Source organism: Sardina pilchardus, chromosome 9 (genome assembly GCF_963854185.1).
Source record: "Sardina pilchardus chromosome 9, fSarPil1.1, whole genome shotgun sequence".
Classification (NCBI taxonomy): domain Eukaryota; kingdom Metazoa; phylum Chordata; class Actinopteri; order Clupeiformes; family Clupeidae; genus Sardina; species Sardina pilchardus.
Genome location: NC_085002.1, coordinates 6,455,940 through 6,471,848, shown reverse-complemented (window position 1 = coordinate 6,471,848; position 15,909 = coordinate 6,455,940). Strand labels below are relative to the sequence as shown.

At 40.0% G+C, this 15,909-nt stretch overlaps 3 protein-coding genes across 3 annotated transcripts; 1 reads left to right on the top strand and 2 right to left on the bottom strand.

Annotated features, from left to right (window-relative positions):
* Positions 1 to 420: 420 nt before the first annotated feature.
* Positions 421 to 5,391, bottom strand: ccnd3 (cyclin D3). Its single transcript, XM_062545460.1, has 5 exons — positions 4,785 to 5,391; positions 4,364 to 4,579; positions 4,050 to 4,209; positions 1,293 to 1,435; positions 421 to 1,102 (listed from the first exon to the last, which is right to left on the bottom strand). Exons 1-5 carry the CDS (start codon positions 5,019 to 5,021, stop codon positions 947 to 949), a joined length of 912 nt encoding a protein of 303 aa, XP_062401444.1. The 5' UTR covers positions 5,022 to 5,391; the 3' UTR covers positions 421 to 946.
* A 125-nt stretch (positions 5,392 to 5,516) lies between these two features.
* Positions 5,517 to 11,112, bottom strand: bysl (bystin-like). Its single transcript, XM_062545459.1, has 7 exons — positions 10,729 to 11,112; positions 10,276 to 10,432; positions 9,601 to 9,739; positions 8,150 to 8,283; positions 7,430 to 7,590; positions 7,143 to 7,245; positions 5,517 to 6,227 (listed from the first exon to the last, which is right to left on the bottom strand). Exons 1-7 carry the CDS (start codon positions 10,991 to 10,993, stop codon positions 5,876 to 5,878), a joined length of 1,311 nt encoding a protein of 436 aa, XP_062401443.1. The 5' UTR covers positions 10,994 to 11,112; the 3' UTR covers positions 5,517 to 5,875.
* Positions 11,113 to 11,327: 215 nt separating this feature from the next.
* Positions 11,328 to 15,855, top strand: med20 (mediator complex subunit 20). Its single transcript, XM_062545458.1, has 4 exons — positions 11,328 to 11,426; positions 12,173 to 12,318; positions 13,754 to 14,007; positions 15,338 to 15,855. Exons 1-4 carry the CDS (start codon positions 11,413 to 11,415, stop codon positions 15,560 to 15,562), a joined length of 639 nt encoding a protein of 212 aa, XP_062401442.1. The 5' UTR covers positions 11,328 to 11,412; the 3' UTR covers positions 15,563 to 15,855.
* The last annotated feature ends 54 nt before the right edge of the window (positions 15,856 to 15,909 follow it).

Below are 15,909 nucleotides of genomic sequence, written 5' to 3'. Positions count from 1 at the left end.
ATTTATTAAGTGCTATACAAAAAAGCGGTGTCATTTACTACAAGTATCTAGCCTACATACTGTAGATAAGAGGATGTGTAAGTCTTCTCATTAGATGAAGTTACAGTTTATAATCTAGATTCCTCCGAGTTCATATGAAAGGAAAACTGCTAGCAAGCTAAACAGGTACAGTATGTCTCAGAAAAAAAGAGTGGGGTGGTGATTTTATGGCTGTGAATTTTTACTTTCATCCTGCAGATGAAAAACTGACCATCTTGTTTCTGCTTCAGTTGACATTACTTTTAATGAACAAATCAGCCATCAGCTCTATGACAAGAGCCCAAGTCAGAACTCTCAAAGTTACAGAACACACCTTTACCCCAAAGGAAGCAATCCAAACAATAAAATAATTACTATTACATACATTTTATTACATATATATAATGACAGACCAAACATAGAAGAGCAGCATTTTAGAAATAATTCATGTACTTTTGAAAGGTCAAATGTTTACCAAGAGCACAGGTTGAAACACAATACAAATATTTGCCTCAGTAAAGACCATCTGCTACAGAGAATATGCTCACACGATACTTCCCAGAGATTTTTTCTAATGTGCACACAGCAATGTGCAGCCATTGAGGAACAACTGTCTAATGTGAAGCTACAAAGAAGTGAACTGGTGCACATAAAAAAATAATAAAACCTGTTGGCAAAACTATATTAAACTAAAATCACAAACTGATTTAAAATGATTTAATGGAACAGGAAATTAACTCCTCAATATCTCAATTTTATTCACAGGCTCCTGTTTTTTTATCTTCTTTTTTTACTGTTTTTCATAGTATTATTAGTCCCTCCACTGTGTGCAACTTCACTTACTATGGCTGACAAACATATGTCACGTCAAGTGCATCAGAGACCCAAAGATGTCATGACAAAACTCTCCATGGTGGACATTTCTGATCTATCCCAGTGGAGACAGCTTGACATCCTGTATGTCTGTAGGCGTGTTGCTGACCTCTGAGTTAGGCGAGTTGGCTCGAGACTTCACCTCAGCCGTGGTGGGCAAGCTAAGGTCCAAAACAACTTCTAGCTGATTAAAACAGCTGCAGAGTGCATTCTGAATGAGAAAAAAGGAAATTATAATGCAACTAAAACTGTCAAATGGACAAATAAAAAATTACTACTTGGCAAATGCTTGATGGTTGCGATTAATAGTTGGATACATAATAGAGAATGAGATGCTTTATACCATAAAAACAACATTTACTTGCCAAAGTTCTCTTTCTCACTAAAGCCCATTCCCTTACCAGATCTGTGTCTAAGGTGTTGGCCAGCAGCTGCAGAAGAGTGTCACAAGACAGGCCAGCACTTAAGAGCTTCAGCCTCCGAGCAGCAGATGCAACACAGGCACAAGCAATTACAGAGGGCAAGAAGACTGAAAACTTTAACTCTGAAAACAAGAGGAAAGACACATATTCAAACACTCACTCGCAGTTTGTTATAAAAGCCATAAAGTGCATCACTGTGTCTGAGACACCAAGGTTAACTTTAATTCTGTGCTGAGGACAAGAGTAGAGGGAAACCATACATGACATCAGTGTTACTAAGGTGTAATTAGCCACTTCTGAAAGGTTGCTGAGCACTACGGAGAAGGAAAATCTTGCCAGTGTCTATTCACCCTCACTAGATAAAAGGAACAGCTAAAAAGCTAAGGCTTTCCCACAGCCCAATGACCCACTCCCTGCCTTTAGGCTATATGCAAGGAACACCTTCAGACAAAAGAGCCAGCCACAGACAGCAGACAGCCAAATGGACCTGTCTGACAGATTGTGTGACAGCACATCTAATACTTATGTGGCTGAAGCACTGTTGCCAGCACAGCCTCCAGCTAACTGCAGGGACTTGTGGGAAAAGAGGGCTGCAGACAGGAGCCTTTCATGGCACACAATGCAGGATTACCATGACCCAGCATCAAAAAGAATGCGCTGACATCTCACAATATGGCTGCCACACACCCGTTATTCTTTTCTGACAGGGTAGGAAACATCATTGTGTTTTTTCCATCCACTTTTTTCCAATGCAATATCCTCACTGTCCCTGGGGCTGTAAATGGACCTAGCAGTGTCTTACAGTGCCTATAGAAAGTTATCATACCCTTTTGAAATAGTTACTTTTTTTGTACAGCCTGAAATCAAAACCCATTTCAAAAAAAATCTTTTCCAGTTTATTTACAAATGTAGCTGTACAACATCAAAATAATGAAAAAAAAGTCAACAGTTCTGAAAATTAATAAAAAATTAAAAACTAGAATAACAGGGTTGGAAAAGTCATCATACCCCTGACTTAATACTTTGTAAAGCTTCCTTTTGCTTTCATTACAGCCATCAATCTGTTTGGATATGTCTCTATTATAGCTTTGCACACCTAGATAGGGGAATATTTGCCCAATGTTCCGTGCAGAAATGTGAAAATTTAGTCAAATTCTGTAGGGAATGGCGATGATGGACTGCTCTCTTCAAGTCAATCCACATATTTTCTATAGGATTTAAGTCAGGGCTCTGACTTTGCCACTCAAGGATATTCACCATCCTATCCTTAAGCCACTGCTTTGTTCTTTTGGCAGTATGTTTAGGATTTTTGTCGTGTTGGAAGGCGAATGACCTCCCCATCCTCAGCTGTTTAGGAGAGGGACGCAGGTTTTCCTCAAGAATTTTGGTGTACTTGGCAGCATCCATTTTCCCTTCTATCCTGACCAATTGCCCAGTCCCCGCTGAAGAGAAACATCCCCAAAACATAATGTTGCCCCCACCATGCTTCAAAGTAGGTATGGTGTGTTTTGGGTGTGTTTGGGTTTGTATACTGTGTTTGGTTAGCGCCTGGAGCTCAGTCCAAAAACTTCAATCATAGTCTCCAAAAAGTTCGATCTTAGTCTCATCTGACCATATAAGCTTTTTCCACATGGTAGCAGAATATTCCAGATGTGTTTTTGCACTGAACTCCAAGCGCAATGTTTGGCGAAAACCAACACAGTACACCACCCAAAACACACCATACCTAGTGTGAAGCATGATGGGGGCAACATTATGTTGTGGGGATGTTTCTTTTCAGCGGGAACTGGGCAATTGATCAGGATAGAAGGGAAAATGGATGCTGCCAAGTACACCCACATTCTTAAGGAAAACCTGTGTCCCTCTCCTAGACAGCTGAGGATGGGGAGGTCATTCGCCTTCCAACACGACAATAATCCTAAACATACTGCCAAAAGAACAAAGCAGTGGCTTAAGGATAGGATGGTGAATATCCTTGAGTGGCAAAGTCAGAGCCCTGACTTAAATACTATAAAAAATATGTGGATTGACTTGAAGAGAGCAGTCCATCGCCATTCCCTACAGAATTTGACTAAATTTTAACATTTCTGTATGGAAAATTGGGCAAATATTCCCCTATCTAGGTGTGCAAAGCTATAATAGAGACATATCCAAACAGATTGATGGCTGTAATGAAAGCAAAAGGAAGCTTTACAAAGTATTAAGTCAGGGGTATGATGACTTTTCCAACCCTGTTATTCTAGTTTTTCATTTTTTATTAATTTTCAGAACTGTTTACTTTTTTTTCATTATTTTGATGTTGTACAGCTAAATTTGTTAATAAAACTGGAAAAGGTTTTTTAAAAATGGGTTTTGATTTCAGGCTGTAAGACAAAAAAAGTAACTATTTCAAAAGGGTATGATGACTTTCTATAGGCACTGTATATCCATATGGATTTAGCAGTGTCTTATATCCATATGGATTTATACTTGAACATTTGAATTCAAAATGCAAACTTCACTTCACTGTTAGAGAAAATGCAAAGAAACTGCTGATGAAAAGCAGAGGAGAAACAATGGACAATAACATAACATGTACTGTATGCTAATGTGTACAAATGCAATACTCATTACTATTTAAACATTCTGGGAATTACAATAACAGTGTGTTTCAATTGTATGCTTAGAGGCAGACAGTTGTAGCCCCGTCCAGTTCAAGACAGTGCTGCTATTATTGGTGACATGATGATAGCCTACCTGTTGCAGCGAGAGCAATGTAAGAGTGAGTATGCTTGCGTACAGCATGGAGGTCATGCGGAATGATGGGTAAACTTGCCAGAATAGGCTCCAGGAAATCGGAGGGTAAAACTATGGCAAGATTCCAGTTCAGTCTGGACACCAAAATCATCTCCCAGTGCTGTTAAAAGCAAGTAACACCTGTAAACACCTTAGGCTACATCACTTGTGGAAGTCATGATTGGGTTGAACAATACGTTGGGAAAATGATAGTATGTTTTAGTATGTTAGTTAGTAAGTACTTTTAGTAAGTATGTTTAATCTGTTGGCTTTACCAGGAGGTGAGGGACTGACACAGCATTGTCCGTATAGATGCAAAGCTTGGATGCACTGAGTGGAACAGTCTCTCTCAGTTTAGAGGCCACAAACATACAGACGGTCCCGAGAAGCTGTAGGTGCCCCCTTTCAATGGGATAGCGCATCAGATAGCGGTCCAGATAGTTAATTGCTAGAGGGAATACCTCCTCTTCACACTTCTGCTCCTCACAAACCTGTAAAGGGGGTGGTAGGGTGGCAAATACCGAAAAACACAGAAGGAAATGGGGGAACCTTAAAAATATATATACAGTAGAACACAAGATTATGTGAAGTGATGTAGTTCTAAACACTCAAATTACTGTTAGTGATGTTATCGCTAGGCTTAAGTCTATCTAGCTAATGTCCTCAAATTGATCATTAGCAGATTTTATTCCATACCTGCAACATCCACACCGCCAATATTCGTCGCATATAAGGTTGAATGTCCGTTTGAACAGAGCCGAAGAAAGTATCTGATGTCTGGCTGAGCTTTTCTAATATCAGAAGATTTCTCCAAATTCGGTGATCCCTCGTCAGAACAGGGTCACAGGAGGCTCGTATGTAGGGGTTGTTGGGATCTGATGCGTTGGCAGAGGTCGAACTAAATTCTCCATTTTCGTAACACATCAACTCCATTAGAGTTCGATGTTTAACGTTACTCGTCAGCGAATAAATCAAATATTAAAATGTTTTACCTTGTGCCACCGCTTCCAGAGCAAGCTAGCGAACCCGCTAGTCACTTACTTGCTAACAGAGACGCGCCATAATCTTTTAACAAGTCGAACAAATCGAACACATAATCGTCCTCGACGAACTAAGAAAACCTAATTCGTCTTCCAACGTTAATAATGTATTTCGTCGCTGTCTATTAGTTAACCACCTGCTGTACTTCGGCGACTACCGCTTAAGTGTAGCCTACCACCACACCACTCAAGGCACGCTCGCTCGAATACGAGTTGACCAGTCCTCGTGCCCTTCAACTTTCCCATCAGTCGCATGGTCATCGTTCCACAATGTTTCATTATGTTCCATTAAACTTTAAAGCAGAATTACCTATGAAACATTATAGATTAAAACACTTGTGACATGTACTAAAGGTATTAGTATTCTTGTAGTTCAAGCAACATTGAGTAAAGGGTCAGGTTATTATTTATTCTCCACTACTGTATACATATGCTTGGTGGTACAGAGGGTAGAGGTCAGAAGCAGTTCCACACAAAGACCTACTCTCCTGCAACTGTTCCTCAACTGACTGATGTCACTACACATTGTCCTCGTTTGACATCAATTAAAGGCACTACAAAAGGCAAACCTTATTCATACTGAACAGTGTTGAGTGTGAAGTTCCTCCCTGCATATTATAATGTACAATCATACACATCCATGTACAATAACTCATATTCTCCAACATATTTCTCCAACTAGCAGTCACAGCAAACGCAATTACAGGAAGAGGTTGATGAAATAAAAACACAAAAAAACAAACATGTTCAGTCCATGGCCATGGCAGGCATGGCAGTCTCTTGGTCACGTGACTCAGAGTTTTGGAGCTCCCGCCGGATCTCAGGTGTTATCTGTGGGTGTGTCTTCACCTTCAGCAGCTCCAGCAGCGCTGCCTTCTGCTCGGAGGCCAGGTCGGCCTTGTAACGCTGAGCGAGTGTGAGCAAGCTCTGATGCCACAACACAGGAAGTTCCCTCTTGTCATTGCGGAATGACAGGAAGTGGGCCACCAGGGCGTCCAGAACACGGAAGGGCAGTGCGTACTTCTTATCCAGCATCAGGCGCAGGAAGATGCTGTTGGCGCCATTGTATTCCATCTCAGCCAGCTTTAGCATGGCAGCACTTCAAGAAAGAAAGAATCAATCAATGAAGGGATACAATATTCATTCAGTACCAAGCACTTGGAGAATAGATTTCAACCAAAAGACAGTCTAGTTGAACTAATGTGCAGTGGCAAATGCAAATTGTAGACAAGCAAAAATACATCAAACAAATGCTAACCTTCTACATCTAGGGATTAATTAAAGGACTGTACTTTCTTATTGCTATATTATCAATTCATGCAATTGCATATCAATTGCATGATAGTAGGCTATTTACAATTTTCTGTAAAGTAAACATGTTATCAATGCAGAACTATATGCATGCAAACCTTTTTATTTGAGCAAAAGAGAGAATAATAGCGCATGCACGTAGCAAATATAGAAATTGTAGGCTTGACTACTTGTTGCTTTCTTTTACTGTGTATGGTTGCTGGTTATTAGCATACAAAAACAGAAAGGATGGAGGCAGCAAAACTAGGGCTTTTTTTAGATGAACAAGAACAAGGTGTGCTTGTCAAAACATTAGCATTGCAGCTGGATAATACTGAATGAATGCATACTGAAGTTAAAGCACACATGCTGTTTAAAGCCATACAACGGTAAACTAGAACACTAAAGATAACTTTCGTCTTTATGTGGCTATATAAGGTCTTCAAATGAATAGGTTCTTGTTAGGCGTGGATGTTGTTGCAAATATGTTGAATGTGAATGTTGTTACTACTACGCAGACTACATTTTAGCTGCCCAATGCACAAACTTAACATTGAGGAAAAACAAATATTAACAACGCTTTAAATGTTTCATTGCGGGGGTGGGGTGGTGGTGGGTAGATGGGTGTGCGTACCAGAGCATTCATTCCTGCAGGCGCCCATGTATCTAAAACACAACTTCCATTTTTGTCGTAAGTGGTAAAATAACCTTGAACAGGCCATACCTGGTGTACAAGACTGGAATGGAACATTTGGTGACGATACTGCCAATGATAATGGCCTCTCTCAAAGTGCAGGTTCCAGATTCACACAATGGGATCAATATACCTGGGGAGAGACAGAACCATGGTTTGACACTGATACACCATTGTAATAAATTAGGTAGAGAGCAATACTGCCACCGTGTGGTTTGTATTGTACTCTACCCACAGCTGAGTGAATTGTTTTCTGCAATCAGTTGCAGTGCAGACAGTGAAGTTGATGGTTTGTTTATATCTGTATATTGTCTCACCTTTAAACCATGCTCCAGGTTTAAAGAGGGCCTTCTTGAGGGCACTGTAAAGGTGGAAGTTTAGCCGTTTGTATTCAGCAATGTCATCTCGTACTCGAGGCAATAGCACCAAGTTGTAAAAACGCTGGGCCATTCGTTCTTTCAAATTAGAGGAAAAGATCCTGCAGAAGACAAAAACAACAATCTCTCTTAACATGTATGCAATCCAGGACTAGAAGAAATCAATCTATTCTTCTTGCAAAATGCCTCATGGGATTATTGAAGTTAATGTACTAAAACAACAGTACAGAGTCTGTATTGATATCTAGCACAGCACAGGCATTTATTGCTCATATACTGTGTAATCGAACAGCTAAGGGGGTTTTAACCCACTGCCTCTCGGGGCTTATTGCTTAAATATCTCTTTATAAAAAAAGAAGCCATCTTAGGATGTAATAGCGGCATTCCATTCCCCTACTGGCAAAGGTGTGATTCAAGGCAGAACAGCACTCGTGGTTCATGACACAACACATCTTACATTGAGTCATTTTCAACACCACTATCCACACACCAATCCAATCCATATACCATATATAAATGAGGAATATACATTGATTGGTTAATATATACTTGCAGTCAATAGACATTTTTATTTCTGTGTAAATAAAACACTGTCCTGCGGCTAATACACTGGAAATACCTGGAAAGACTCTGTTTTTGGTAAGTCTCGCACAAACATACCTGGTGGCCTGATACATTGCAGCAGCAGTCCAAGACTCGGGTTCTGTCAGGTAGAGAATTTGTTCCCAGTTGGCTAGTGCTGGGATGATCTTGAAAGCTTTGGGAAGCTTCCCACTGCGGTACTTGCATAAAACCTAGAAGCATAACACAATCAAACTATTGGTCAAATTAATAAATGCATAAGCCAACTGGACAAGCAATTCAACAATTATGTACAAATGTATCAGGTTATGCAAAACAGATTCTATTCTGTTTTTTAGTTACTCTTATGTACACATTAACATTATGACAAGAACATATAAGGGTGTATATGTAGTAAGGAAAAGAGAGATGAAAAAAAGAGTAATCAAAGCAGTTGTAAATCAAATATAAATAGAATAATAGAATAGAAGTCTGAATCTGGAATGGTATGAAAAAGGTGTTGGGATAAAAATGTCAGAATGACTGGAAATGCTGTGAGTAAAGGGCCGTTCACACCAAGAACGATAACGATAACGATAAAAATGTCCACACTGGCCAACGATAACAAAAGTCTCTCCTCATGTTAATGAATGTGATGGATAGAATATTATGGGTTCTGATTGGCTGTTAGCTTTTTATCGTTCTCAAAATCGCTCTGAAAGTGATCAACAACGATATTGTTCATGTCGTCATCATTATAGTCTATGTGTGAACGTTGTCATTCATGAGGCATGAAAAGGCTGGACTTGCTAATGCTAATTACATACTGCTAGATTAGAACTAGGTCTGATACAGAGATGGACTTGGGTTTTCTTTAGTTCCACAACATCCACGACAGTTGTAATTTCTCATAGTCTGCTACAGACCAAAAAAATGGAAACACCACTGTCCAGAACAGGCTACAGCTAGACGGAATAGGTCACATGGCCGAAAAAGTTCATAGGTTGCAAACTCACCCCCTTATCAGAAATCTACAAAGCCCAAATGCAACGAAAGAGCATGAAAATCTTGCTGGATGTATAACTCATCCTGCCAACCATCTCCTCCATCAGGTAGAAGGCTGAGGACTATTAATACAAGACCTCCCGCTTTTTGAATAGCACATACTGTAGGGCAATTAGATTTTTAAATGGCTGTCCATCCTTGCACCAATACCTCATTGAGGTACTGTAGATCAATCCAACACAGGTCTTGGATAGTGTTTTTTTTTTTTTTTTTGTGCAACATTCTTTAAACTGGAACCATGCCATTATGCCACTGTGACTGTATTACACAGCCTTTTACATTTGCATTTTTTGAAGTGAACTTAAAACCTGCACTTTTGGCGAACTTCCACTAAAGTCACTTGCCCATATAGGGATGAGCCATGAAGGAATGAATGAATTGTTGCTTGCCCCAGAATACACCAACAAAACGTCTAGCTTATCAGAATTTTGGGAAATCAAAGGTGACATGACACAAGGCAGAATTAATGGTAGAAAGGAACCCACCTTATTTACACCTCTGTAAACCTCAGTCACTCTTGGATCAAGCTGTGGCATGGGTCGTCCTGACAACTCCGACATCACTGATCCCACCTCTGTCTGTTTCTCTGTGATCTTCTCCATGATGATGTCAGCCAGTGTCCGTCTACAGAAACAGAAAAACGATGTGTGACAATCATGACAAACTCCAACCAATTTGTTTACATTGCTTTTTTTCCATGTTTATGCTTACGACTCTTAGTAGACATTTTTGTCCAAAGCATAGGCAAAGGCAAGAAAGTAGGGCTGCACAATTATTGCAATCGCAATACAATACAAAACAATGCAATTACCTAATCAGAAAAGCTACAAATAATCGTGCACAGTTAATTTTGTGACATTTCTGACTTTTATAGTAATTTCATCCTCCTTGACTGATTGATGAGCTTCACAGTCGGTTAGGGGTGCTGTGCTTCTTGTGCACTGGGCGTGCTCACGAATTACAGGTGGCACAAATGAAAGAGACATTTTGAATACTGTAGTGGATCAATGAATAGACATTCAAAAATCATATCGCAATCGCAATATCTGTCAGAAAAATCACAATTAGAAATGTTCCCTAAATAGTGCAGGCCTACAAGAAAGCGTAAATCAAAATGAACTTGACCACAAATATGGACATGTAAGCAGTTTTAGGCCAACCTGACAGGGGGATTTTTGCTCATGAACATCTGAATGGCTTTTTCATCCTCTGGGTCCACCTCCACCACACCGTCGCCTGCCATTTCGTCCTCACCGGCTCCTGCTGCTCCGAGAGCTGGCCATTCTTCATCGGAGTCTCCATCCTGGGTGCTAGGGCCTAGAGAATGCACACACATGGGGGGGTTACTATAACATTTGGGTACAGGGCAGAGTGTAATGCAACAAGGCTCGTGAGAACTTCTTTATTTATTGCATGCGCACAGCACATAAAGTGAAAACGGGTATGTCTATCTAAAAAACATAGCAGTTGAAAGCTAAGGTGACATAATTTCTAACTATAGATCTGTCACATTATAACCGATGCAGATACAAACCAAATGTTCGATGTGCTTATTAGCCAGCTAGCAAGCTAACTAGCTAGGAGGACTGATTTCACTCGGACCAATCACTCACCCAAAACTGTGGATGGCTTCTTTTTCTCCGGTGTCAATCCAAATTCGGTTTGAAGTTCCTCCTGCTGAATGCGTGCTTGTTCTAGGATTTTCCGTGACAAACGTTCGTCGACGTACTCGTCGTCGTTCTCTTTAATCTTTACCTGATCCTTGTTCTTTACTCGGCCGTGCGGTCGCACCATGTCCGATTGCAGCATTTGTTCAGCCAGTCCAACCATTTCACCAGCTCCTCCACCACCACCTTTTGACTTCTTTGCTTTAGGCATTTCCCTAGCTTTGTTCCATCAAACGCCAAACTTCACGAAAAACCAGTCCTGAAGGACAAAATGTACCCTACTTTCCGCAACAACAAACCATGCACCCTTCCGCCACGGCACACGTGTCTATGGTGACAACCAACGGCGCTTTGTGATGATGTAATAGGTTGGTAACAGCAACGTCACCTAAATGAAACGAATCGAGGGGGAAAAAGCTATTTTCAACAGTATATACATATTAATTTGTGTTTTTCTTTTATAAAGCATTTAAGTGTTATTTATGGAGTACCCTTTAAAAAGTAAATGTTATTAAATTGCATCTCACATAATTTCCTGTTCAAACCGGAAGCGTGTTTCGAGCTGCTTGAAAGAAGCGGCTGGCCCATCTTGAACAGCATCTTTTGTGTGTTCCAGGAGTTCTGTCAGAGATGGGGGTAACATGGTACGTGTTTGATCGTGCACTTTCACTTCTAAGAGTCCCTCTACCTCTAGCTAATGTTACTTTGTTAGCTTTGTTGAAGTATATACATGCACATGCACTGTTAAAAACAGCGAACAGATACCTTGTGCTAATGTTCCCCGTGTTCCCTGTTGTCGGCAGGACAAGGAGACTTACAAGTGAAATTGTAAAACAATTCTTAACGTTTTAAGACGGATGTTCGCTTACATCAAATGCTTCCTCTATCTATGAAGTAAAACCAGCCGTCGTAGGCATGGTCCTGCTGTCACTAGCTTTAAAACAGGATTTTGTAGCTAGCACGACAGACATTCTAACCACTCCATTCAACGAACAAACCTGTCAAATGTCTCTTACTGTTGTTGGACTTACCCTTACCAAGACAAGCATACATTTGTAGTGTACTTCAATGTAGTTTCGATGCATTTGTTTTTCATGTCTAAAATGCTACATTGTGACATGAACAGCAAAGGAACCCTTGGAAAAGTGAAGTTTTCACACTTTTTGTAAGGCCGAGCATGGTGTATAGCTGCTTTTGTTGTAACATGCTTATTGTACGTCATGTTTGCTGGATGGTATCTGTTTTTAGTCAATGTTTATTCAAGTTGTTTTGATATTTAAGGTGCAATGGTACAAAGGTACAAAACAACAGTCAAGATGCACATGTGTGTGGGCACGTTTTCCAGCATGACATCCCCTCTTCAGGTGATTTGGGTCTTTCTCTCCACCAGTGTGTGCCAAGTTCCAATGGCAGAGGGGAAGAGTGTGCAGCAGACAGTGGATATGCTGCACAAGAAGCTGGAGCAACTGGGTGCAGTAAAGCAGGGCAGCTTCTGGGTGGACTGTGAGACATATCATGCCACTGGCAACACAAGCGGTAATTACAAATTCCCGGAACTGAGAAAAGTACATTACATTACATTACATTACATTTGGCTGACACTTTTTAACCACGACTGTAAGCGACTTACAACATTGTAAAAACATTTAAGCTTTTTAGAGCACTTCTAACAACAATTTAAAAACCACAATAAATGCATCAGTAAATCTAGTACCAGGATTAATTTCTTCCTTATTTTCCTTGTGGTTCTTATTCTGCTTAAATATTGAGTCACTAAATGGGTCACTCTACTACAAGAGCAGTCCGACAACTAGCCTTTGTGTGGATGTACAAACACTCAGATTAATTAATTACACCTTTTTATTAATGCTGTGCAATATATGAGTTCTCAACATACACTGAGAATGAATATATTAAGTGTTAAGAAAAGGGAAGGTTCCAATTTTTAGTAATTGTCAAAGAACTGAAATGGTATGAAGGATAGCTAGGAGGCACATGAAAATCTATTGTGAAGTTCAATGTATGGGCATTTACAACAACAACACATTATATGTAGCACTTTTCTAGACACTCAAAGCACTTCACAGGAAACCATTGGTCCAACCTAGCCAAACAGATTGATCAGGGATTCCTGGCGCTGCTTACCACTTTGCCTAAACTTTATAAACTGTCAAAAAACAGAATTGGTAGCCAGGAAACACTCTATGTGAGCCTACCTTTGCTGTTTCCGACTGCAATGTTTGATGTTTGCAGGCATTGCTGTTGTAGCCATTAGTGGGTAGCTCTTACATGTCACACAGTAATTTTAGTTCAGACACTTTGCTCATTGATTGACTTTGTGCTTTGCCAATGATTTTAGTGGGGCCCTGTATCACCTAACATCCCTAAGTGAGGGTTAATCCAGTCATTTTTCCGGTCAAGTGTGTTGGAAATAGAATGTGTTATTCACTGCCTACGTGCCATGTTGCAGATCGAAATTCATCTTTCCTATTTGTAATTTATACCCTCACCCCTCAGTGGGGGGGGAAAGGGTATTGTAATTGTGTTCATGTTTGCCTGCCTGCCTGCTCACATGACTTTTAAAAAGACCAGTCTGATTTGCTTCAAATTTTTATACAAGGCCATATTTAGGCTATATCTTGGTCGTCCTATACTCGATCATCTGAATTTGGCTGGTTCACAATGAATGTAGATGTTGGAATTTGGTTTCACTGGTCTTGTTTCAAAGTTTATCTTGGTTTCTCACAATATAAACTGGATACAAGGTGCAATCTAATTCGAATACACTTTCAATTCATGGTCCTCCTAGTTGTATTCTCTTTTAGTGCTGCAAATAGGAAACAAGTAGTGGCTCAGACATACCCATAGACAATTATTGTTAGTTCAAATATGAACATTCAATACAAAGTTGTTTTTATTCAGTCTGGACTCTGCTAATGTCTTATGCATCCATTGGCTCCACTGTTCGCAGGTCAGCCTTCCAAGCTGCTATACGTCATGCACAACTCTGAGACGCCTCTCAGCTCCATGGCCCTATTTGAAGGTGGGCCCTGTCTCACGGCGGACGTCAACTTCGATGTTCTCATGCTGAAACTCAAGAGCCATTTCCAGAATGCCAAGGGCCACAAAGTGGAGAGCCGCGGCACCCGCTACCGGTACTGCGACTTCCTGGTGAAGGTGGGGGCGGTCACCATGAGCTCCAGTGCCAGGGGAATCTCTGTGGAGGTGTGTTAATCCATTCGTCTTCATCTGGACCAGTTGTTCAGAAGTAATCTGATCAGATTATGAATATGGGCTGTTCTGGGGGGGGATTCTGAAATTGAATCAGATTATGTAATCCAGTCTTGGTTTTTCCAACAGGAGGAATTTTGATCAAAACTTCATTTTCTGTTGTTCAGAATGTTTTAGTTGGACAGAATTATACTGATTCAAGCAGAATGGTGGATGTAAGGAACAATATGTAATAACATTCTAAATTTGAATGTTGTTCCCATGAATAATTCCTCAAACAGCTGTCAATATGAATATGTATGTTTGTAACATATGTATTCAAAAGACTCTGGTGCATCTCATTTAGAGCACTGAAGTAAACTTGTTGGGGAAAAACATCAGAAATGTGCTTATCAAATTAGGCTATGTTCACATTACTTGGCAAATCCAAATTTCTTTCTTTTTTTCCAGTTATTGTATCAAATATCTGTTTAAAGTAGGGTTCAGACCAAAGATTCCCGACGAGACGAGCCGCGACGTTCTAAAACCTTGCGACTGCGACTCAACATGTTTAATGCTCTGCGACGGCTTGCAACTATGTGCAACTTCTAATTCACACCGCTGCAACTCAGTCTCGTCGCATCGGGAATCTTTGGTGTGAATTGGGCTTAAGAGTTTAAACAGGACAAGTCACATAGAATCTTGTTTTTCAAATTCTGGTTTGGACCATATGTAGTCCTAAATCAGATTATTCTATTATTATTGTTATTATTATAATTACTGTTATTATCATATAATTATTATCTTACTTATTTGTCTATTTTTGCAATGTGACTACAGTCTGAATGGTCATATCGGAATCAATGTGACTGGCAGGCAAAAGTTGATTGGTTGTTACAAGCCTGTTTGAAAAAAACAGTCGAACAGCATAGACAGAATAGCATTGCTGCTCTGTCAGAAAATTTGAATGCTAGACTCAAACCAATGAATTGGTCAACAAAATAAATATGTTCAGAAATTAACAAATGCAAGAAAACTAGGGGGTTATCATGTCTTCACAAATTTGCTGGCTTATCAACTTCTAAATGAAACTCACAATTCAGCCTCTGTTTTTTTCTTTAAGGTAGGGTGTTGTGTTTGTATTTATTGTTTGCATGAGCAAACAATTTAATTGAGCATTAAAGCTTCTGATGTAAATTTTGCCTAGATAAAAGGAAATAAAATAAATTAGAGTTGTCAGAATGATGTGAAACAAGTCATATACTTAAACTTGAAGTCATGTTTTACATTCATCTTGATTGTGTGGTGATGGCTAATTGTACTGTGAATTGTTCTGTGAATGTAGGTGGAGTACTGTGCCTGTGTGGTCCCAGGAGACTGTTGGAATCTTATAAAGGAATTCATGCAAAGCTTCTTGGGGGCCAATGTTCCGGAACTGCCCTCTGTCTTTGCCACCAAATCCGAAGGACTGTATGCTCCTTCAGACTGCATGGACACCATGACCCAGTACCTTGAGCTTTTCAGCAAGGTCCGAAAGCAGCAAGTGATTCCAGGAGCAAGTGTACGCTAAGAGCATCACTTCTATGGCATGTGCTAAGTAACACCAACAAAGGACTTCCAAAATTGCAGAAGTAGTGACTCTTACACCCTGCTGTTGCTGATTGGGTTTTATATGTTAAGGATTCAAGAATGACTTTCACACATTACTATTATTTTCTACATGAACTGGTAGGCCTGTATGGTGAAGCCTATGAGGTGGACATATATAAACAATAATATACAGGTTACAAAGTATGTATCATGTATGTGTCTGTATTGTCCTTCCATTTTGCGGTAAATAACTATGTCTTTTTCTGAGTACAATCTTTCTCTTTCTGCATTCTTGAGAACCATACCAAGAGAGAAAGGACGATTGAA